The following is a 23451-nucleotide window of genomic DNA, read 5'->3' as shown; positions in this document are numbered from 1 at the left end:
CATGAGGAGCACCACACAGCATGGTGTTGGCCAGGTGATAGTGCTGGGGTGCTTCCCAAGGGAGCTGGACCAGCTATGGGCGTTCAGGGGTGCTCCTGGAATGGGCTGAGGCTTTCAACGTAGAGCAGGCACCTTCCTGCCTCTCTCTGCTCTCCAGAAGGAAATCTATCTGGGCCTAAAGCTCCAGGGGAAGCGGACTTTGTGTGGACCTCAGAGCAGCGCAGAAGCCAGCGTGAGCACTGGGATGATGGGCAACAGCCAGGCCAGGAAGTGTGTACGTCACACCTGGGAGTCCAGCCTGCCTGTCCCATGTTGGCCGTCCCCAAAGAGCATTTGTCCCCAGATACCCTGTCCTGCTCAGCACCATTTCTGCTGAACGCTCGCAGTCTGAGCTAGGCGAAGGGAGGAACACCTTAGCTCGACTTACATAGCACCCCTGCTAGGCAGACCTGGGCTTGCTGGCAGCCTCAGTGCTCAGCCAGGAATTTGGGACAGGACACGCTGCCCAGTGAAGCCAAGAGGGCAGGGAGAGCTGAGGTGCTGCAGTGCAGCCCAGACAGCTCTCTGCTTCTCACCACCAGCAGCACAGGGTGCTGTGACTCGAGGCACTGGCTACGTGCCCGTGTCTGCTGCAGGATTTTTCTGCACTACAGAGAATCCAGGCTTGGCTGTGGACTAATATGGATCTGGCAGCCCAGGAAATGGAATGGTTTCAGGACCTGCTGTATCCCAAAGCTTCTGATGAGAAAGCTGCACTGTGGGGCACTCCAGGCTGCTGGGAAGGTGGAGCAGGTCAAACTACATTGCCTCACAGAGCACATGCTGGTGAACTTGGCTTGAGGGTGCACAGTGGAAAGCTGTGGTTACTCCCTGACCACCTGCTGAAGCCCCTGCACATGATCCAAAGACTGGCAGGGTGTAGGCAGATGGGAAATGTAGTTTTTGGGGTGCAGGGAACAGCAGAGATGTAGCCTCGTGCACTCTCCCTGAAAGTTACTGCAGTACTAGCGTGCAGAGGGCCAGGAGGTTACAGCCCTTCCCCACGGAAAGCAATCCGGTTCTCTCTAGCAACATGCTTACCTCAGGTTTACTGTGCTTATTGCCTCTTGCCTTTGGTCAAGTACGAGGAATGTCTCACTGCAGTCTGACAGCAAGCACCTAGTGCAGGTACGAGTCCTCAGCGCTCTACGGAGTACTAACGCTGCAGTCCTTAACCAGTGGCAGCCCTGGGCACGTCCCTGTCAGGGGAGACTGTTCCCCCTTGACAAGGAGAATGGAACTGGGCATGGGGGCACCCCTGGGTTAGGAGGAGGCAGCCAGAAACAATGATGCAGTGGGGTTTTTACTGCCTCTCAGCTAGTTCTGCTGGAAGATGGACAGCAGCAGGTAAAGGGATGCTGCTACCTCCAGGGAAAAAGATGAGCCACTGGAGTCAAGATCTTTGAACAGCAACGTACAAATAGGAAGAGAACCTCTTGCCTTGTCCCCAAAGGCTACAGCTTTGGAAAGCTGATCACTAGGCCACTGTGGTGTTTGTCCTTATGTCCTTCGAGCATGGATCATGCCTGCCCACGTGCTGCTTGCTGGTGCATTTTCTGTGGTGTGGCTCGGATGTGCTCTCGCTGGGCTGGGGCTGACAGACATGAGGTTCTCCACTGCTCTTAGTTACAAACACAGCAGGAATCTTGGAAAAAAATTCCAGATCTTGTTCCACACGTCTGTTTGGCTGGCAGCTTTTCCTTTTTACCTTGTGCCCAGAATACAGATTCTTCTTCCCGCCACCTCTGGGATTGTCTGCGGACAAGGGATAGTGTTGAGAGTTGCTTGAGTTATTCTTGGGAGGCCTATGAAGGGCCATGCTCCCGAGGCGAGTCTGAGCCACAGGGATCTCATCCATGGACTCAGCAGACTCTGAGTGATAGTCAGCTGGGGGTTCTGCCGCCTGGATGAGGCTGATGCTGCTGCGGGGCACAGCAGCTCTCAGAGGAAAAGCTGGCGCTAAGAGGCGAAGGCTGTGGGAAGATGTGGCAGCATCTGGGAACTCTACAGATGGAAAGAAAGGGAGAAGAAAGCGTAAGAAGAGCAAGAGAGAGATCCCTCAGCCCCACAACGACATCAACAAGCCCAGAAACTCTGATATGGCTGATGCAATAGTGTTAAAGAAAATCATACACGTATTTATGGAAAATTAGATACGGAAGCATGCAGAATTCTACACTCCGCAACGTACCCGAGTCTGATCAGTTTAGACTATCTCCAAGCTCTCAGAAGTACTCATCTTCCTTTCTTAGGCAAGCTAACTTTCTGCCAGTGCTGGGTTTTCATGACACACTTCATTTCGGTGTGCCGGCAACCAGAAATGCAGTCCAGAAGCAGCGAAGCTGAGCAGTGCGCTCTCACCTGACTGGGGATCTGGGAAGGAGGGCCAGGGTCTGGCGTGTGGTTTAGATCTGCCGTCCATTCCTGAGGATGAGCCTTTATGTGACTTCTTTCTTCTTTTTTTCTGTCGCTGTGAAAACAAGTGGCCCGAGAGAAGGGAAGTCACTTCATCAGCCCAAAGCAATGAGACAGGTTTTTTTTTTTTAACTACCTCTTTTTAATTCCTCCTGTTTTTAATAATGAGCATTAGGTATGACCAAAGACCAAGACTGTGTTATAGTTTAAGACTGAATTACTATAAAGCAATGATAAAGAACATGTATTTAATGAACACACACTGTCTGCATACAGTTATTCTCTGTGTGTAGGTACCTGTTGTCTCATACAGCTGGAGGATGTATGAGACACTGGTGGACAAATGCATTTGTAGAGCCAAACTAGAAGAGGGGATCAAAAGTCACACAGCACAGGACACCCCAAGAGAGCGAGCGTGCTCTTGTCCAACATACAAGTATAGTTGAAAAGGAATTTTTCTTATCATCTGGATGACAAGACTTTGATTAATAAGCTTGGAGGGAAGGGGGAGAGCACCAGCATCTGCCGTTCGAGCAAGGGGGGAGAGCATCTGGGCGTAGGTACGTGAATTTCAAGAGCACAGAAAACTTGACTTTCGTACGCTCAAGCTTCATAGCCACACACACCATCTTTAGCTGCCACATTGGAACATACAAACTGTTGGATTTTGCTCTACACAAACATGCACAGCTTGTTACATCGACGAAGCAGGAAAGATACAGTCACTGAACTGCACTGGGGCAGCAAGATATCGTACAGGCTCTACGTGTTACAGCGGAGCTGCGAGCTTATGAAGGAACTGCAGAATATATCTGATCACGCGTGAGCTGAGGCAGGAGAGTATCGCTTGGATGTCGTGACTGCAGGGCACAGCCACACCTGCATGGGCATGCTGAGGACAGGGGGAGGTAGCCACGGTCCGCACTAGAGCGTGCACCCAGGCACCTTGGTGACGCGTCAGCTGCAGAGGTTATGGGACGTAGCGAGCCCCCTGCTTACCTGAGAAGGGACCGCAAAGGGAAGAGATGAGAGGTCAGGGGAGGAGCTCTGCTCGGGGTCAGCTTCATCATTGTGGATGTAGAGCTTTGAGAAGCTAAGACACACAGCAGATAAGACGCTTCCCTTAGGCCTGACTTAACTCTGATGCCCGCTGTGCTTGCACATACGCATCAGCCCCACCAAAGCATCCCTCGCCTTGCAGCAAAACCGCAGGGTAACTTTTCCTGCACAACATGCAAAATATGAAGGGTTTCCTCTCCCTCCCCCAGGGACGTTGTTAATAGGCAAGGATTAATTAAGAGACAAGGATGGTGTTTTCCCATGAGTGCTTGCCTGTGTTATAAACTTTGCTGTTGTAGTTAATCTCTCGACAACCTGAAATCATATCACTATAATGAGCTCAATATAGGAATTCCAGGACAAATCAGGCAGCTTTAAAGTAATTTTAATATAAAACAGCCTAAACAGAGTATTCTGGGAAAGATATTTTCCCAGGGGAGGGGAGGCAAGTACTCCTGCAGGTATTTACCCTCCTGAAACTCAAAGATTTCACCATGCCTTGGTCAAAACATTGGCACTCCCTATGCTCCTAAATACTTTTATCTTAGGGTCCATCAGTGCCTTTGGTGACAATTTCCCATTCACCATACACGCTGCTAGGAGACTCCTATCTACAACTTTACTCACCCGTTTCCTGAAGTTACTGTTGAGAATTCCTCTACTTGAATACCAGGGTCTGTATAGCCAGGGTTACCCGAAAAAAAGTCTGCTTCCTGGGGGGGGAAAAAAAAAGAATTAACATTTTCAGACCAATATGGACACAGAGTGGAGAAGAGGGATTTTCACGACAGATGTTGCTTCCTCCTTCCTCAGCCACACGCCAGGCATTTTCTCTTAGAGCTAACACAGTCAAACCTCAGCAGGAGTCTGCTGCTGAAGAAGATGGAAAACCAAGATTGAGACAATTAAGAGTCCCTGATTCATTCATTTAGTCCAGCCAGTATTTCATGTGACTCAAAATCAAATCAGAGCACACTTATGAAGACCAGCTTAATCCTTTCTTGGGACCACATTCAAAATACCTCTTAGAGCCTCCGTTAGTTATACAGTTCAACCACAGGAGTTAAGCAGTGAATGCAAAAAACTTCTTTTAAATTCAAAGCAGAGGTGATGCAAATGAAAGCATGCAACACCCAGGAAAAACAACAAGTATTTTCTGTTTCTTGTGTGAATCCTGTATGGCTAATAACAGTGCTGGCTTTTAAAAAAGAATGTGATATATTGCTCATTTGCCTCAGGTATAGATGAATTCAAAGTAATGCCACCCTGAATTTTAAAGTTGCATACTTTCACAGATGTATAGGAAGGCTCAATGAATAAGCCTCCTAAATCCAAGGGTATGCATTGCAGAAAAGAGCTCCCAGTTCCCCCTCCTAAGGACACAGTGACGATGGTCAGAGTACCAAGTGATGCAGGGTATGAAGCTCCGTTGTCAAAAATGGATAAACCTTGCTCAGGAGAACCTGGACACTACTTTTCAGCTGCTCTTAAACTTGAATAATTAGCAAGACAACTTCCTCTTAAACATTGTAGTGTGCAGTGACCATAAAGACACATATATATTTTAAGGTGGTGGTAAAGACAGAGGGATTTTAAATGCAATAGGCATTACCTTCCAAAAAAGCTTAAACAAGCTCATGAAGACCTATTTGCCTGATCAGCAAACTCGAGAAAGTGAAGTGGACATCCCACAAACGGGTTCCTGAGAGACCCAGGGCCTTTGCACTTCAACAAATTCATAAACCACCAACAAAAGAGCAAGAAGAGCGAGATGAAGTCTGGTGATGACACTCCCTTATGTAAGGCAATAAAAATGAAAGGCAGCCGCAGAGAGCTGCGGAAGGTTCTTGCAATATTGAATTAGGGGGTGATAAAATGGCACACACAAATCAATATTGCTAGATGTAAAGTGATGCATGTGGAGAAAAGCAGTGTAAACTTTACGTACAAAGCAATGGTCTGAACTAGAAAAGAATTCACGGAGCTGCACATTCAGTGGCAGCCAAGAAAGCGTTTCAGCTGATAGGAATGAAAAGGAAAGGCACAAAAAAGAAAAGAAAAACTAGTTTCATGTTACTGAATAAATTCAGCAGCAGCCTGGACACTGGATTCTCTGTAGTGTCCCAGCATCTTCTCCCACAGAAGACCTGGAAGAAGGTACAGAGAAGAGTGACAGGACCGCAATAGGACAAGAGGACACAGCCTCAAGCTTCGCCAGGGGAGGGTCAGGTTGGACATTAGGAAGAATTTCTTTTCAGCAAGGGTCATTAGCCATTGGAAGGGGCTGCCCAGGGAGGGGGTGGAGTCACCATCTCTGGAGGGGTTTAAGAAAAGCCTGGACATGGCACTTAGTGCCATGGTCTAGTTGACAGGGTGGTGTCAGGGCAATGGTTGGACTCGATGATCCCAGAGGGCTCTTCCAACCTGAGTGATTCTGTGACCAATGAAAGGTATAGAGCAGTTTCTGTGCAAGAGCTAACAGGCCAGGGCTCTGCAGTCAGCAGAGGAAATACACAGGGCAGATATGAGTGGAGAAAGCAAATGAGGAATAATTGTTTACCACCTCTCTAACACAACATTTAGGGAGCATCAAATGAAAAAAATCAGGTAGTAGTTTCAAAAATAAACAGAAGAAAGGCTGCATTTTTGACACAGCATGGAAATAACCTGTAGCACTCGCTGCCATAGAAGGCTGCAGGTGCTAAATGTCACATGGATTCAAGAAGAAAGGAGAAAAGTTTGTGTGAGAAACCAGCAAATACAAAGCCATTCAAAGCTCTGTGCTCCAAAAGCCCCTAAAACATATTGCCGAGTGCTGGGAGAGGGTACTGGGGACTACAACCCCTGCACTCCTCCTCAGCATCCACAGCTGGCCAGTGTCAGAGCCAGCACGCTGCTCTGATCAACTTTGGCCAGCCTTCTTCACGCACCAGAACAGATACTTCCAAAATGACTAGTTGCTTTTGAACATCTTGGCATCAATGTCTGGAGTCTCAGCACTCAAGTAATTGTTAGATAAGAGTGTTGCCAAACTGGAAAGGCTTCAGCCTTTTGTAACGTGCTCTTAGTTTAATTGGTCTTGTAAAGAAAAAAAAAAAAAAAAAGAGGTGGAAAATAATTTGCAGCTGTTTTAGAGGTGGTAACATCAAATTTGAAGGGAATTGGTTTAGCAATCCCAAACATTAGAACTTCCCGACTTGAGGATTATGCTATTTGAGGCTATCACAGGCAGGGTTTATCCAATAATCTGCCAAAATCGACCACGTGTATTTCAAATAGAACTTGTAACTCAAGTCAGATCATGGCTCATCATCGACTGAACACCAAATGTACATAAATGTTTCCTCAAAGCTCCTTGGGGACCAAATTCCTAATGTTTACATTCAAACCTCGTGCACCTGAGCCACAAATGAAGGAGCCCAGGCACAGCCTTGTGTCACTGTAAGTGTGCGGGCAGGGAGATGTAGGTTTTTCAGAGGAAAGCACACCGTGGCCGAAATGAGCTGCAGCAGGAGACATCCTTGTAGGACAGCACACAGTAACGGGAAACAATCGGGGTTCAATGTCCGCAGCATACAAACAGGACCGCAGGACTGGTGTTTCAAAGGAGATCAATAAGTGGGACATCTTGAGAACATCATGAACAACTCTTGCCAAGCAGGGAGTGAAAGAGCTTTTTAAAATCTATTTTGTCCATTTCAGCCTTTTATAAATTATGTATAACCAAAGCAGCCACATAAAAGAGTAACCCATTAGAGCTGGCTAGCAGAAACAAGAAGACGACTCCATCAGTAGAAAATATAATGTTCTCTCGGTGTGACAAAAACTACAACCGCAGCGCAGAGCCCCCGCCTCCCTCTGCTCCCACCGTTAGCAGGACAGCCAGCGTCCTTCAGCTGGGACAGCAAGACGAAGCCACCCTTTGCAATTGGGTCACTAGGATTCAGCTTTTCCTCTTGCTGAAAACAGGCTGCTAAATCACCAGACCGCCCAAGTTCATTGCCACCTGACAAATCCTGGTCATGCTCAGACCTCCTCTAGAGGCTGAATACTAGCTGTGTCCACCGCAAATTTCATGGTTACAACTTCAGGATGAATTCAGCTCCCTCACCCGCTGCAGCTGCTCTTATCATCCACTTCAGTGCCCTGAAGTGTTGTCTGGCTGGAGTAAAATCCGTGTTTATTATTTAAAATCAAACCTCACCAACCTGAATCGGTGCCCAGAGCAAGTTCAAAGCTTCAGGAACATGAAAAAAAAGACCTCACATCCCAGCTGGCCTCCCTATGAAAGCCAGCTCCCTGGTATGCAGGCAATTATTCATGAAAGCATCAGTTTTGGGTTAGTTTATATTTCTTTGGACTGCTATGCAACTGCCTACAGAAAAAACTGTTACTGGCACGTGTTGCTTTGGGCATAGTAATAGAGGCAAAGGCTGTACATGTCCAACTGCTTTGCATTTTTTGTGACACCTGAACCACTCAAGTGTGCAAAGTTAGGGGGTTTTTACTTTGTGCATGTTCTGAGAAGGATTCTACAAGCACATAAGAATCCTTTAACCTGAACATAGCCGAAGACTTAACCACAGACAAACATAGAAAACTGAAGCCAAAACCAACACCCAAGCTTGAATAAGGCTCAAGCCCAAGGATTAAAGGGGAAATGCATGTTTCTTCCCTAAAATGAATGAACAGTAAAGACAAAAGTGTGAAGAGGATGATTTCCATTTTCTGCTTGCAACATCTTGGCTCAATTACAAAGGGTTTCTGTGTTCAAGCTAAAGAAGGCTGCAGTCAACACAGCTTACAAAAGGCCAGTCAGTTGGTGTACTCCTACTCCAATCTATTTGTTTGTGTTTATCTCTGGTTGCTATGTAAGAAACAAGGAAAATCTGGTGGGTTAACATTTTTCTTAACAACGTTACTGGGCATCATCCAGTCTTTCTTGTTCCCCAAGGTCCTAACTGCAGTCCTGAAACACAGAACTCCTTTTTCACCCTGCTTCTTCCAGGCTTGCTGCTTCTAATTACCCATATTCACACATATCTAGATAAGCACCAGTGCAGACAAGAGAACATCATCAAATGGCTGCATCCCAAATGTGCACACACACAGAGTCCACCCCTGTTAGGAGATATTTTCAGTATCAATCAAAATTCAGTAACTAGGAAATGATTAGAGCTAATGCTTTATTATTGTGTTAATTTTTGTGGTAAGCAAAGCTCTATGAGACAAAGTGCCAAATATTTTTGTTGTCGTGGAAACTCCTGTTTAAACTGAAAGTTCAACTTTTCCAAGTAAAAAAATGTACATGAAAAGCTGGGGTCTCCATATTATAAGGAAAGGAATTAGCTCACTTAGCCCTTTGCTTTGATAGGGAAAAACTATGAATGAGTCCAGAGAGATCCCAGTATCTCTACATGTAATACTTGGATGAAGCTTGGATTTAATTAATTTCTTATGAAATATAAAACTGGTTGTATTGTAGGTAAGTTGTATAAAACTAGATAGAGTTACATGGGATCGCAGAATAATTTAGACTAGGAAGAATTTCTGGAAGTTTCTAGTCCAATCCCCTGTTAAAGCCAGTATGGAATTTGTCCAGTCAAATTTTGAGTAACTCCAGAGACAGAACTGCCCCGCAGCAAAATAAATTACACTGAGCCTCTCAATTCATAGCAGAATATATATGCCACTGCAGAGTGTACCAGCATTAAAGAGCTTGTGGAACTCTTTTTATAGAGATACAGCTCAACATCACAGTAATCACAAGGACTCTTATCACTATGTAGACTCAATTCAAAGAAAAGCAGATATCTGGGTCATTTCTGAACACGACTGGTGTCCTTTTCCTTTTCAAGATGGTTATTAAACTATTTGGTATTATCAGCTGCTCGATGATTAGCCCCAGTTTCTCCAGCTTTAGAGCCTCTCTCGCTTTCAGTCCTGACCTGTGAAACTGTTCACATAAGCCAGCAAGACGTGCACTGCCACCGAAACAGATGGCCCTGTCCTTTCCAGTGACAGGACCCTTCCCACTCTTCAGTCATCCTCGTTTGTGCTGACACAAGCATTTATGTGACTTCTTGGTGAACCAAATGGGAGGGAGCCAGCCCAGTTAAATACGAGCTCAACTATTTTTTTAATAAAGTTTATTCTTATCCAGATGAGTTCCCCCACCCTGTTCACTGCCTGACTGTAACGAACAGCTGCACTGGAAGAAGAGAATAGATAACAGGGCTCAAAACGAGTGGAGGAGGAGAGTGGGTGGGATTGATTCCTGTGAAAGCAGTACTTGCTTAGGCCTAAAGTGCTCATCACATTACAAGGCCTTACACTCTCTCACGTCCTACTTAACTCCACCAAAGTACCTCTAAAGTTTTATCTCTACCAACTGCCTCTAAAATTTGGAGCTCGCAAAAGTGAAGCATATTTTACACTGTGGACAAGCGAGGCTGTTTTTGAGAAAAGGACTGGAAGTACAACGAGTACCTGACTGGGTCTCACTTGGGGGGGACAAGACTCCAGCTGCTTGTCTTCCCCTTTCGCCGCTTTCTGGGGACGCTGCCGCAGGATGTACTCGTATGTAGTCAATTTGTTCCACACTGGGAGGAAAGAAAGAGAGCTGTCAGTGCAGGAAAGGCCGCTCCCTGATTACACTTGTGCAAACAGCCAGAACAACTATACAATCAAACAGTAACTATCAACATGAAAAGGCTGATACTCTAAGCCAAAAGTACCTTTGCACTGTATATCTTACTATATCCTTTATTGTCATCATCCCGTTTTCTCATAGCCCCACTATTCTTCTAAAGCCTCGCCTACACAGTACAGCCTTCTGTACTGCAGTAATTTGTTCAGCTCGTTTCAGAGCAAATCCATAATTCATACCCAGTAAGGGTAAGATCTGTATCACAGAGAAAGCTCAGCAAGTCGTCAGAAGGTACGTGATGCTAAATGGAGAACAGAAATTCAGCACGTTAGCGTGTCCTGTAGAAGAGATTGAGCCATGTAACATCCAAACCAGTGAGCGTTAAATGCCCGGCCCGTCTGGTGCCAAATAGTTTACATGTTTACATGTTTACATGTTTACACAAAGTTTACAGGTGCCTGAGCTTACGTGCTCTTAAGGGCTCCCCCACACAAACACATCTGCTTCCACGAATGACCAAAAGCGTGTGACATTTCTGAGCAGCTTGGTTTCTTCATGAGACCCAAAACGTTACAACGATCCAAAACTCAGACGTTCCTCCCATGATGACCCTGTTATGGTAAGTATTTTTAGACACAAACCCCAGAAATGGATGCTGAAGGTTTTTAGTGCAGTCTGGTAGTGATTCTTTCTTTTTTTTTTACAGAAGCGTCGTAATTAAAGCAGATGCCTGGGAGGTGGGATATCCAGACTAAAACCCTTCCTCTGCCTGAAGACATTCCTATCAGTAATATCTTACCTCTCAAAACCATGCCCTAAGCAGAGGGCTGCTTCACAGGGAAGTGGGGGAGAGCAGAGGAGATGCCCCCCACCTCGTTAAAGCAATGACCTTATGAAGAAATAAGAATTCAAGAGCCATTTGGCCAGGAAGACAAAACATAAAGATGAATGTGACTCTGCAGCCAAGCGATGAGTGGGGACAGTGCAGTGGTACCTTGTGCTTTATTTGAGAAACACAATACTGCTTCATAAGCAAAGGGCTATAAACCATTTTTAATTTAGAGTTTATTGGTTTCCAAATACTTAACAGTGTAACTTTTAGAATATTTTAATAGAGCTATTTAGTTAAAAAATACTGCATTTCTCTGGCCAGATAACACTGCAGCACATACTGTGTGATGTGTAATCACAGCCTGAGAAGAGCCCCATATCCTTTCCTATATTCCCTACTACTTTTTTTCTTTTTATTCTGCTTACTATTGGCCTCTCAGTATTGAATAAAAAAAAAAAATATCCTCCCTCCAAACTTCTGAAGTGCCATGCTTCACTGAATGCCTCGAGAACTGAGTCTCATTCAAGACTGGTAATTTTGAATACATGGCCCCACTATTTTGAGAATAACCCATTTCCTCCCTTTTGAGTGACAGCAGCAAGTAATTAAAATCAGGAGAGTAATTCTGAAAACGTCACTGTGCTTGTAACAAAACTAGATTCTAAAATTTTCACAGTCATACCTGACTTCAGCCAGGTTTTTTTACGTGAAGCTTAAATGCAATACCGCTCACAGGGGTGCTCTTTTCTTTCTGTAATTTAATTACTTAATAAAAAGCTTTGTGAAGAAATACTCATTATGTTTTAATTGGTAAACTGTATTTCTAGTCCCAAAAGAGGTTGAATGGTTCATTACAACACTGTCTACCTTAAAGCAGTCAGATGAGACTACTGACAGTTACAGGTGTGAAATAAAAGGAATTTAAACCAGACACACTTTGTCTATCTCTGATCCCAGCTGTAAGGGTAATGCATACTCTATGTAACACACAATATAGGCTTCAATATGGTAACATTGCTCCTTTTAAGCGAGGACTTGCACACCACACTTCTGCACAGCTGGAACCAGTTTCAACAGGGGTAGCAGATTTTAATGTAATCAAATGTTAACAAAAATGAACAATAATTAAATTCTGTTTTCATGTAAGGCATAACCATTTCAAATTAGGTCAGAAATAAAAGTTAATTTGGCTGAAAATGTATTCTGAAAGAGGGAAAAAAATCATCCCAAGACAATAGCAGCAAAAAAATCCCCCAAAGGCAGAGCAGACCTAGTGGAACACACGCACGTTTCTGTTTGACAGGAGAAAGCATGTCGTTATCCCAAGGAGGGAGCACCCTCTTGTGGAAGTTGTACACAAAGACAGATAAATACCGCTCAGTACTACACCGAATAATTCTTTTTCATCCAAAAGAAATCTTCCTGGAGCAGCCCCAGCTTTCTTAGGCTTTTAGTGCTTCCACAGTGCTCGATCGACCTTTGAAATCTGCAGGCATCTCCATTAACCCAAAGTCAACTTTCAATTCCACCAAGACAGCAAAATCACAGCGTGACCAAATTTAAGCTCAAAGAGGCTGTAAAAGGAAAATGAGCCAGTGACCTCGGTGCCTGTAACCTTAATGCCAGCTGAGGAACACTCACCCATCAAACCCGACACTTCAGCAGCGTAACTATTTTGCTTCTGGAGCTGCACTGGTCTGGGCTCACCTAGTTTGCGTTGGCATCTGCATCGCTGTTAACTGACAACCTAAAAATCCAGCCAAGGGTCCTCTGTAACTGCCATCCTCATTCCTCTTCCACCACAGCCCTTCTTCCCTAGTTTTGGCACCACCAGCTACCCCAAGTGTCAGATCTTTTCTCGTCGTGACTTATGGCAGGCAGCCAAATAGCATAGGCTTCATTTTAGACGATGGCTGAGAAAAGGTTTTTGGTGTCCATCTGTACATAAACAAACATAAATATCCCTTCTTGACAGAGCAACAAGGAGAAGATCTAATGAGGAGCAGGCAATCTAATGAGGAGCCTTTCTGAAAACCTCCCAATTCCACAAGTCTTTTGCTGTCAATACGGTACAACTTCCATCAAGGGACCTTGACCTGGACGCCAGGCCTCCTATTAAAAATTTAGATCAATAACATCCACATTTCTCTGGGGTAACGGAGAAACAGGCTTTCTCACACAACAGAAGTACAGGAGAGCACAGTGAAGAGACACACAAAAGCCCATATGCGGAGCCAATCTGAATCTGCCATCGCTGGCACTGAGCTGGAATTAACCAGTTCATCCCATGTGGCCTCTCTCCTGCTCTCCCACGTGCTTTCAGTTCCAGGATAACATACTTCAGACACATGTTGGGCACAGGCCCAACGCAAGCCCCATGTTTCACATGCACTGATAAGCCTACCTGGTACTGGGGGAAAATCAGAAGTATAATGTCAAACCCAAATTTTCTACCTTTTCAGTGGCAATCTTGCACAGTGTGGGTATATTTGCGACACGGGTGAACACACAGCGAATGCAGAATGAGTAGAAGCAGCTAAGCGAAAATGAAATGGGGATGCAGATGACAGGAGCATAATACCTACCGAGATAGATGTGAAAGGTCAAGAGGTGGCCTAGCAGGATCACGGACGTTAGGCTCAGAAGAATAAAAATCCCAGCCGTGACCAAAATGGCTGATGCCGGCGTCTCCACAGGAGCTGCAGGAAGAAACACGAGCCAGCGGTCCGTGTGATTCTTTAGAGCTGTAAAACAAAGAGTTGGAGGTAAGGAGGTTGTCCAGGTATTAAATATCTCTAACTAAACTTCACAGCTGGAAATATTGTTAACTCAAAAGTAGCTGCAGACCCATTGTGCACTAGAGGCCTAAGAAATTGTGTGTCTGCAAGGCCCTTTAGGAAGAGCAGTTAGCTCTGTGAGGAAAGACATTCTGTCCAGCTGAGCAGATACTCTTACAGAAACAAAATTGAATGAGTAAGGAATGGGAGTTCCTCCTCAGCAGGAGAGCCCACGGGATCCAATCCCACATCGAGATAGGCTGGCTGATTCACAGGATGCTCAACTGAAGCACTGCCAGTACCATCAAAGCGCTGGTCGGAGCGAAGCATCGTGGGGTCAATGAAGAACTCCAAAAAGACGTAGCAAGCGACGAGCAGCAGAAGGCTGAGGCCCAGAATGGCAGACAGCACGCTGTTCAGAAAGAGCCTGCCAAGAAGGTGAGACGTCTGAGTGGTTTCAATAACATCACACATACAATTCAAAATCCCAACCTCTAATAAACACAGAGATACAGACAGCTATCCCAAATTACTGTGATGCTTCCTTACACTTGTGATAGATCCTGGTCAACAGTCTGATTTGTTACCCTGAGGGACCAAACTGTGACCCTCTAGAGCAACCATGGTTACAAAACAGCCAAGTATACGTAGGACAGACAAAGAGCTCCCTGCACAAAATCTGAAGGCAGTGTAATGTGGCACCCAGCAGTAACAACTCTTTGCTTTCCATGTGGTTTTAGTGCAGGAAAGTAAACTGAGAAGCAATAATCAGTGATAGCCTTATTCTTTATCTTAATCCTGGCACAGATTAGAGGTGTCTGTATGCTGCTGTAACTCCTATCAACTGGCAAGTCTCGTAGGGAAAGCAGGCAATCGAGATGCAGGTTGTTTCAGAGATGGGAACAGATCATGGTTCTGTTCCCACTCCAGCTCTCAGAAGCATTAAGTACACCCAATTAACACCCATGAGCTTTTTCTAATACCAAAAAATAAGATTATGTTCTCTGCTTTTACTCGTAGATGCTCAGCTACAAAATTCTAAGTGTAGGAGTTTTATCCCTGGTTAGTTGAATATCATAACCATGCTTGCATTTCCCATCTAGTTTTGTCATGACTGATTTTATTCAGCCAGGGTCTGAAAGAAAAGTGGTTCTGTGTGGCTGAGTACAGACTGGACTGAGATGCAGGAGAATCTTGGGAAGAGAAGGGGCAACATTACTGGGGCAGCGTTGTGCTCCTGTCACAATGTCAGGCTCTTACCAGTAATTCCTCTCTCCCACACAGTTGTTGAGCCATTTGCAGTGGTGATCAAAGCCACACACACACTTGTTGCAAGTTCCACAGTGCTTTGACTTGGCACTCCTGCCAAAGAAAGGATGGTGTTAGTGTGACTTAGCTCACTACCGTGACTTTCCAGTGACACAGGGGGATACAGCAGTAGAAAGCCTGATAATAGAAAACCTTCTGCATCAGGAACACTCCAACACCCAAACATATCTGCCGTATTGGCCATCACTGGACCACGATCCCAAACACTGCAGGATTTGCCTTTCAATGCACTGCATGATTTCTAACTTGGAGATGACTGATTTATTTGAAACCCTTTAGTAGTTCTGCAAAGCTTGATCTTCATGTCTGCCCTCCAAGCATTTCCTGCTACTGTATTAGCATCTAGCCAGATACAAGCACACATGCACACGTTACACGTTGTTAGGTCAAACACCAACATCCAGATAACATGGAACAGCACAGTCCTCGCCACACAACACGAGCAATTAAATAAAACACAGAACCCTGCACACATTTGACAGTGGGCACCTACCCAATGAACTGAACCATGCCACAGGACGAAGTTTAACTCGTGCTATGGAGCTTCAGGGGCTCAATTTCAATCTTATTAGACATTAAAGACTAACGATGAAGTGTAATGGTGAGGACAACATAGCAGCAGAAGGAAAAGAGAAGATACTTACACATCTACCTCACAGACATTGCAATGATGGTTCTCAATGACATGTGCATGTTGATTACGACTGAAGGTGGCCAGAGGCCCTAGATAGTTTTTTTCTCGCACATTTGCATCCGCAGGATCAATGGAGACTGCAGTAAGATGAACAACTAAATGGTAGATAAAACACGCTCCTGGACACTGAAGTACACAGTTAAGGATTGTATGAGTGATATAATGCATATATTTTTATCCTTAATACACAAAGCCCACACAGATGAGAAATATATGGCTTAGAATTAGAAATCACAACATAACTGATTGCAGCACATTAATCTGAGCTTTATTAACGGAGACATTTGCACTGTAATAAATATTCCTCTGGGAAAAAAGACAACTAAATCTGCAGGAACAACCCTCCTCGTTCTGTACTACTCTGCCTCACAGAAATGTCCTTCCTGTCACAGGAGTTTTTAAAAATTACCTTTACTTACCAGAATCTGACCCCACATGCAGACTGCTGGCATAGGTCCATGTTTCTTAGTCCATACAGACTCCTTGGAAAGGCACAGTCAGTTAAGGCCACGCACACACCCCTTCACAAGACCAAACTTCCAAGAAAGAAGAATGTCACATCAAGGAACTAGTACTTGCTTTCCTTTTCCGTAGTCAGAATCCCAAGGAAGAGGATCACCCCTTTAAAGCAGGCTCCTACACAATTTACAGACTATATCCACGACGTGTCATTGTTTCTTGAAATACTACTTGTTTGGATTCTTACTTTTAAATGCAGTAGCAAGTCAGAGCAAATACACTTCAGCAGTACTTTAGATCAGACACCTGAGGTAACTGCTGGTATTTGGAAAGAATATATAAATATGTCAGAATATACAAATGCAAAGCATCAATCCTGCGTGCCTCGAGTACCACCGTGCTGGAGAGTTTGCTTCTCAATGTACTGCAACTAAATGAGCACACGTGCAAAAATTAACCGTCCGGTTTATTTGTTATACACCCAGATGTGCACATCATTGACCACACTAAGGCCTAGGGGAAAGAGAGCAGTGTAGTACGGAGAAAAAGGAGGTATTTGAGAGGTGTAGCTGACTGGAGCTCTGAGGACTGGTGTAGCAGAATGGGAAGGGATTTGCCTTCGACACAAAAGAGACATTAGTGCTTTATTAACTTTGGGATACATTAATCTGTTGAATTAGAGTGACTTTAGATTGAGTTATGAAGATATTTGGTAGACAAATTCACAAGGTTTGAACCCTGATAATACCAAGGGTTTGGGTAAGGTAAGTAGACATAAGACCACTGGGAGCTAATGCCTAAATCACACAGGTGTAACTAAATGATAAGCAAAAGCATCCCGAACATATCAAAGGCTCCATGGACATACATAAACCAGATGTATAAATGATGTAAGTCCCTTCAGAACTCTTCCCAAGATTGTCTCTCTAATACTCCTTGGTTATCTGCTAAGAAAGCACCAAGCGGCACCGAGCCACTCAGTCGATTTTATTTTCACCAGGAAGATGTTACTGCAGAGATAACAAAAGCAAACACGTGCTCACAAATTATAAGCCCTCACCAGAATGTTAAGTACTCGATTCAAACCTCAGGATACCCGCTTCCAGTCTGCCACTCCCCAGACAATCTAGTCCATCAGGAGCCAGGCCCTGACCTTGAGGAAGTCCTGGGTGCAGGTGACAGTACAAGGTGGCACTGGGAGCACTGGGTCTGCTCCCCAGCACAGCACATCTCTAGTCCCTCTCCTTCCCAGCTGCAGGAGCAGCAAGCGCACACAGCTCTAGGGAGGTGGTCTGAGGACAGGAGGTGGAAAACACATTGGGCTGGGCTGAGTTAGGCTTTGCTGGGCAGCACACAAGACGCCTTCACAGTGTAAGCACCTCATCTTGTGATACTGCCCACATTTACAGGACAGTTAGATGTGTAGTAAACTGCTGCTCAAAACTGTCCCACAACAGACCCCTCCTCTGAGGTTCACACTACACCACCTTGTCTTCCACTCACAGATTTTCTACAGAGGACAGGGAAGGGCTCTGGGAGAAGATCGACTGCCAGCTATCGCAACCAACCACACCACCGTATAATCACAAGCATATAAAGCTGCCTTCAAGACTCAGTCAGTCAGCACAGGGAGGTGCAAAACATCGCAGCAAGGATGTTTCAGGAGGGGCTTTTTCAGTATGACTTCCCTCAGACCCTGCAGCACACTTGGAGAAGAATAACAGAAGGCAAAGCAGACACATAGGCAGAAGTAGACAGCAGAAGAGCCTCAGAGGTAAAGATAGTAACCTTAGCAGAGAGTATGAAGGAGACAAGCAGAATGTTAGTGACCTACCTAAAGTTGAAGGGCAGAGAGGATCTCAAAATAACTGGTTTTCATAGACAGGGGAAGATCAAGATTATGGTTATAGTTCAGAAAAAGATTCTGGCTCAGCTGCTTTCTCTTATGCTTTCTATGCTACCTAACAACTATTAAAAAAAATCCCACTGGTAGTTTATCACAGTCCGTGTTCTCCTCTTGACCAAAGGATACGATATAGCCAGCAGGCAGCCAGTGGCGGGGCAGGAGAGGAACCAGGATTCCAAAGCCAATCAGTGCAAAGAAGAGGTACAGCAACCAGGCAGTAATCTGCAAAAGGTGTAAGGGCCAGCTCCAGCCGTTCCTTCGAGCACGTTGGACCTGCACCTCAGGAACAGCTTCGCCCAAATGCTCTGGAGCTGTCTTATTGGGAGGTTTGTTGCAGATATTCATCTACAGAAATCAAAAATGGAAAACAAAAAACCTGTGATACAAAAAATATCATGACTAAGCCCCAGCCCTGGAGATATGCTCCAAGATGGACAGAAAGTTGGAGAGACTAAAACAGCTACTTATCTAGGAGAGACTTCTCTCTGCACAGGGATTTGTTATCAATAGTAACAAAAGGGGAAAAAACACACACTCTAAAAGCAAGCGCTGATGTCTGCGTGAAACAATCCCCCAAACCTCCAGCTAAGGGAAACTTGCAGGTTTTGCCAGTCTTTGAACGGATCTAGACCTAAATTGAGTAAAAAGAGCAAAGAGGGTATTTTGGTGGCAGCCTGGAGATGGAGTGTGATACGCTGTGGTCTGGGGATGTGCTCCTGTCAGAAGGCTGTTACGGATGACGGCAGAACAAATGCTTCACCTGTGGCAGGTACACCGTGTTTTCCTTCCAGCTAGCGCAGAGAAGTGCAGGGAGAGCTGGTGGCCCCACTGGAGCACGTGGTCTGGAATCGCAATTTAGCGCTACACAGCATCCAAGATAACAGAGACTCCTTTGTCAGCAACAAAGGAGGGGGAAAGACAGAAACTGAAAAAGTGAACTGATAACTTAACAACAAAAAGGGGGAAAAGAAGCAGGAGTTACTCCACAACACAAGGACAAAGCAGACTGTTGCTAGGAAAACAAAATAGAAAGTTCCACACGCAGGACATCCATGCAGGAAGCAGCTTCATTATTCAGCTGTCCTACAATGTCTGGACTCCTGGCAGGAGAAAGCAAGATTTAACTGCAAAGATGAGTTATGAACCATAACCTGGAAAGTTCATGATGTTTATGATTCCTGTTTGCACAACAGCTACGAGCTCAGAAGCAATTTCTCCTTTTTTCAATTGGTGTTGGATTATTAGCTGTTGCTTTTTGCTCGCAAAGGAGCCAGGATGAGCTTTTAACAACAGCGAGTTGGGCTGCACTGCTTCAGGGAAAACTGGGGTGCAACAGATAGTAGAGAGTACAGTCAGTCAGGGGTAGCATTGCAAAACCAGCCTGAAGAAGCTCTGCAGGACCTGAGCTGACTGGAGGTACCTCTGCACCATGCTCACTGTTCCTTAGTAACCAAAGGGGATGTTAAATTAACATCTAACAGGGATAAGCAACTTCAATTGGGCTGATTAACTTGCACATGAGCATGCTGAAAGAAAAGGAGGAGGTCTCTAGCTCACTTGTGGTATTTTTGGTAGTGCTTCCAGTACCAGAAAAATGCCAAAGGGCTGGAAGACAGCAAGCACAGCAACATGCTGAAAGAGCAAGCAGAACGATTCAGATCTTGGTACACCAAAGGTCCTGCCTCAGTCCCAGGCAAAGGGCTGGAAATGCCTTTTGGGGTCAACTGGTAGAGAAGTAGGGGGTAAGAATACAAAGGAATGTCACTGATGCTCATCAGCACAGTCTTATCGACAAGCAGGCTGGAAAAAGGAATTCCTAACTTCAGGCTTTGAGGAAATTAGCAGAATCCGCCTGCATTCAGAGTTTGAATTGCTACATGGCAACTGGTTCATCAACAGCAAGACATAGTTACTAACAACGTGATATTCTTCTCATTAGGTTTTTGAAAACTTGCTTGCGCTTCACTTTGAGCTACCTGTTACAAAACCCACTCATTATTTGAAGAAACTCCCAGGTTTCTCCTTTCTCCTCATAAAAGCCTGAGTGGGGGAGCCAGGCCCACCCAGACCCTGGAATCTCCATTTTGCTGCAAGACTTTGCTGTTTTATAATGCTAGATGGTTTTAACACTATATTACTTAATATCAGCAGATTTGTAGAATTCGACAGAATTGTTTACGTGATGAATTGCAACTAAAGCTACCTCCTGGCTGAACTATCCCTAAGGCTGCAGTCATACCACAGCAGTGTCTGTCTGGTAACAGACCCTCAAGAAGGAAGGAAACCACGTGTAACGCTTTGTCTGTCCCGTTTCAGAAGCAAAGTTCCTCTTGCCTTTCCCTTATGACTCGATGGCTTCTCTTGTAGCTGATGCACTGATTATCCACTGATACAGATAAAAAACAAAGCTATATGTGAAGAGACTCGAGGATACAGCATCTCCCCTTCCCAGCAGGGTGCCCTATGCTGTGGGTATGCCTGGTGCTCCTTTCTACCCAGCTACTGAAAACACTGAACACAAAAAGCAGAGGATGAATTCACCATCAGGGCTTACCTGGTCACCGTAGACAGAGGAGAGGTAACTGAGCTGATGGTTGTTAACTATATGTCTCTGTTTAGCCCACACACAGGGCTAAACAATAACCAGTTGTTCTATCACCCAGCGTCCGCTCCCCAACCATGAAAGGGAATTGGGAAAGGGAGGGAGACTGGTGGGTTGAAATGTAAACAGATTTAATAAAATAAGAAAACCAATATCATTACTAATAGAAAAGACACAAAGTTATACTCAGCCCATAGAGTGGTGGCAAGTTCCTCCAGGGATCACAACCGTTGAGAAGAGAAAAGATGGAGAGGAGAGCAGAGCAAAGAGCCCCCCAGCCCCAGCAGCTTTCCCGTTTATAGTGAACGTGAGGTTAATGTCACAGCACACACCTGTGGGCCAGCCTGGGGCAGCTGCCCTGGCTCTCACTGCTGACGGCCTTGATCACCATCCCACAGCTGGCCACACACTGAAACAAAACGTAACAGAAAATTAATTCTATAAATTTTATCCCCGCAAAACCAGGACACTATACTAGTTCACTAGTTAAATATAAGTGTGCTGGGAGTTACCAGGTTCACCCCTTGGCACGTTCAGCCACCTGGCAGCGAGACCCCGGGCAGCCGCTCTCTGAACGGCCAGGCAAACCCCTCCCGCCTCTCCACCACCACCCCCCTTTTCCTCACCTTCTTCCCGCAGAAGCGGTTGAGAACGGCCCCATCCCCGCCTCATACCCAGGCGGGTAACGGGGCCTCCCCCCTTCTCCTCGGCTGAGGCCGCCACGGCAGCTCCCGGCTCCGTAGGCCGCTGGGCTCGTCGCTATGGCAACGGGCCGGGCTACGGCGGCGCGGAGGGGCCAAAAGACCGTCGGGCGCCGTTAGGAAAATTCCCTTCCCTAATTATTATATCAACCAGTCTTTGTAGTGTGGAAATGTATTGACTTCGTTAATGTATGTATGAGTTCACATTATACACTGCGGTGTAAGGAGGTAGTGGGATTTTACTGGAGACTTTGGTATTGTTCGTGCTTAAGTAAAACAAATTAAAGGACGGACCAGCCCTGGAAATGACGACTTTGCTGCACGGAAGCTTAAAGCTGTGCACGAAGGATAAAGAATACCCCGGGTCGAGCAAGATCATAGAACCACAGACTAGTTTGGGTTGGAAGGGACCTTAAAGCACATCCAGTCCCACCCCCCTGCCACGGGCAGGGACACCTTCCCCCAGACCAGGTTGCTCCAAGCCCCATCCAACCTGCCCTTGAACACTGCCAGGGAGGGGGCAGCCACAGCTTCTCTGGGCAACCTGGGCCAGGGTCTCACCACCCTCACAGCAAAGAATTTCTTCCTCACATCTCATCTCAGTCTCCCCTCTGTCAGTTTAAAACCGTTCCCCCTCGTCCTGTCACTCCACGCCCTTGTCAAAAGCCCCTCTCCAGCTTTCCTGTAGCCCCTTCAGGCACTGGAAGGTGCTAGAAGGTCTCCCCGCAGTCTTCTCCTCTCCAGGCTGAACAGCCCCAGCTCTCTGACCCTGTCTCCACAGCAGAGGGGCTCCAGCCCTCTGAAGTAAAACAAACTAAAGGACAGATCAGCTCTGAAAAAAGACTTTGCTTCTGGGAAACTTAGAGCTGTGCATGAAGGATAAAGGATACCCCGAGTCAATCAAGATGACACCAGCATCCTCGGTCCTCTGACACGGCTTTAAACCCTCTCAGCGCTGTTTGGCATCATAGAATTCTAGAAAAACTGACTCCAGGGATGCCTGGATCAATGGACAATTCAATGGAAATACCACTGCTTTGCAAAGTTTTGCTGTGATTATTAATCTGTAGCGTGGGTGTCAGTGATCAGTCAAACCGTGTTGGACCTGAATGTTTGCAGGGTGGAAGAACCCTGTGCAAAACCACGTTTGGGGTGCCCAACTGGGCTGGAATAAATATTTACCCTTGTAATCCTTTACTTTGCGTCTCAGCCTCTCTCCTCCATCGGCACGGGCCAGCTGCGGGTTTTGGTGACGCAGCCCCGCCAGCCCAGCCCTCAGCCCTGCTGCCCCCGGGGAGGCTTTCCCCGCTCCTCCAGCGAAGCTCTGCCGAGCCCCGGGAGCTGGCGAGCGGAGCCGGCAGCGGGTACATAAGGAGGCCTTTATGAGCCACCCGTGGCCCGCGCACAGCGGCCGCTTTGTGCGAGGGGCACTGGCACGGGCCGGCCGGCTGCTCACCTAAGACGGCTTCTTTGTGCGGAGGGAAGGGTGTCCCGGGGGCGGCGTGTCCTTCCCTCGCTGTCCCCAAAGGCCCTCGGCACCTTTGCAACCTCCCTGCGCAGGGGTCTGGCCGTGCTGGCGGTGGCAGGGGGTGCCCGAAGAGCATGGTGGGGCTGCACCTCCTTCCTCCTCACATTGGGAGCGGGGGAACAGCTTCGCCCCTCTGTGCGGTCGGCTCCTCTCAGAGCTGTTGCAGAGGGGAGTCTCGTGGCTGCAACGGGGCACGGCCCCCCGGTTGCTGTCCCCTGCTCACCTGGTGCCCCTGCCACGCTGCCCTGGCACCTGCCGAAGGGGCTGGGGACGAGCCTTGGCCACGCAGGACGTGCGGGGAGGCGTGTTCAGCCCGTCTCCCGGTCCTGCACGTGGCCCCTGGAACAGTGGTGCTGGGAGGGACGTGGACGCTGCATTGACAGCTCTGCTGGCACCCCGAGCTCTGTGAGGGGACCCAGCCGTGACCACAGCCCCCAGCTCTCCCTGGGAGCCATGAGCGG

The 23451-nt window shown here is 46.5% G+C and overlaps 1 protein-coding gene across 1 annotated transcript; it reads right to left on the bottom strand.

Annotated features, from left to right (window-relative positions):
- Window positions 1-928: 928 nt before the first annotated feature.
- ZDHHC1 (zinc finger DHHC-type containing 1) lies at window positions 929-21157 on the bottom strand. Its single transcript, XM_068411504.1, has 11 exons — window positions 21094-21157; window positions 18286-18504; window positions 15745-15920; window positions 15032-15133; window positions 14074-14198; window positions 13580-13738; window positions 10003-10115; window positions 4141-4226; window positions 3454-3547; window positions 2401-2509; window positions 929-2043 (listed from the first exon to the last, which is right to left on the bottom strand). The coding sequence occupies exons 2-11, from the start codon at window positions 18502-18504 to the stop codon at window positions 1517-1519; spliced, it is 1710 nt and encodes a 569-aa protein (XP_068267605.1). The 5' UTR covers window positions 21094-21157; the 3' UTR covers window positions 929-1516.
- Window positions 21158-23451: the final 2294 nt, after the last annotated feature.

This window comes from Nyctibius grandis, chromosome 12 (assembly GCF_013368605.1).
Source record: "Nyctibius grandis isolate bNycGra1 chromosome 12, bNycGra1.pri, whole genome shotgun sequence".
Classification (NCBI taxonomy): Eukaryota; Metazoa; Chordata; class Aves; order Nyctibiiformes; family Nyctibiidae; genus Nyctibius; species Nyctibius grandis.
The sequence above is the reverse complement of the archived record's forward strand: the minus strand, read 5'-3'. Positions and strand labels throughout refer to the sequence as shown.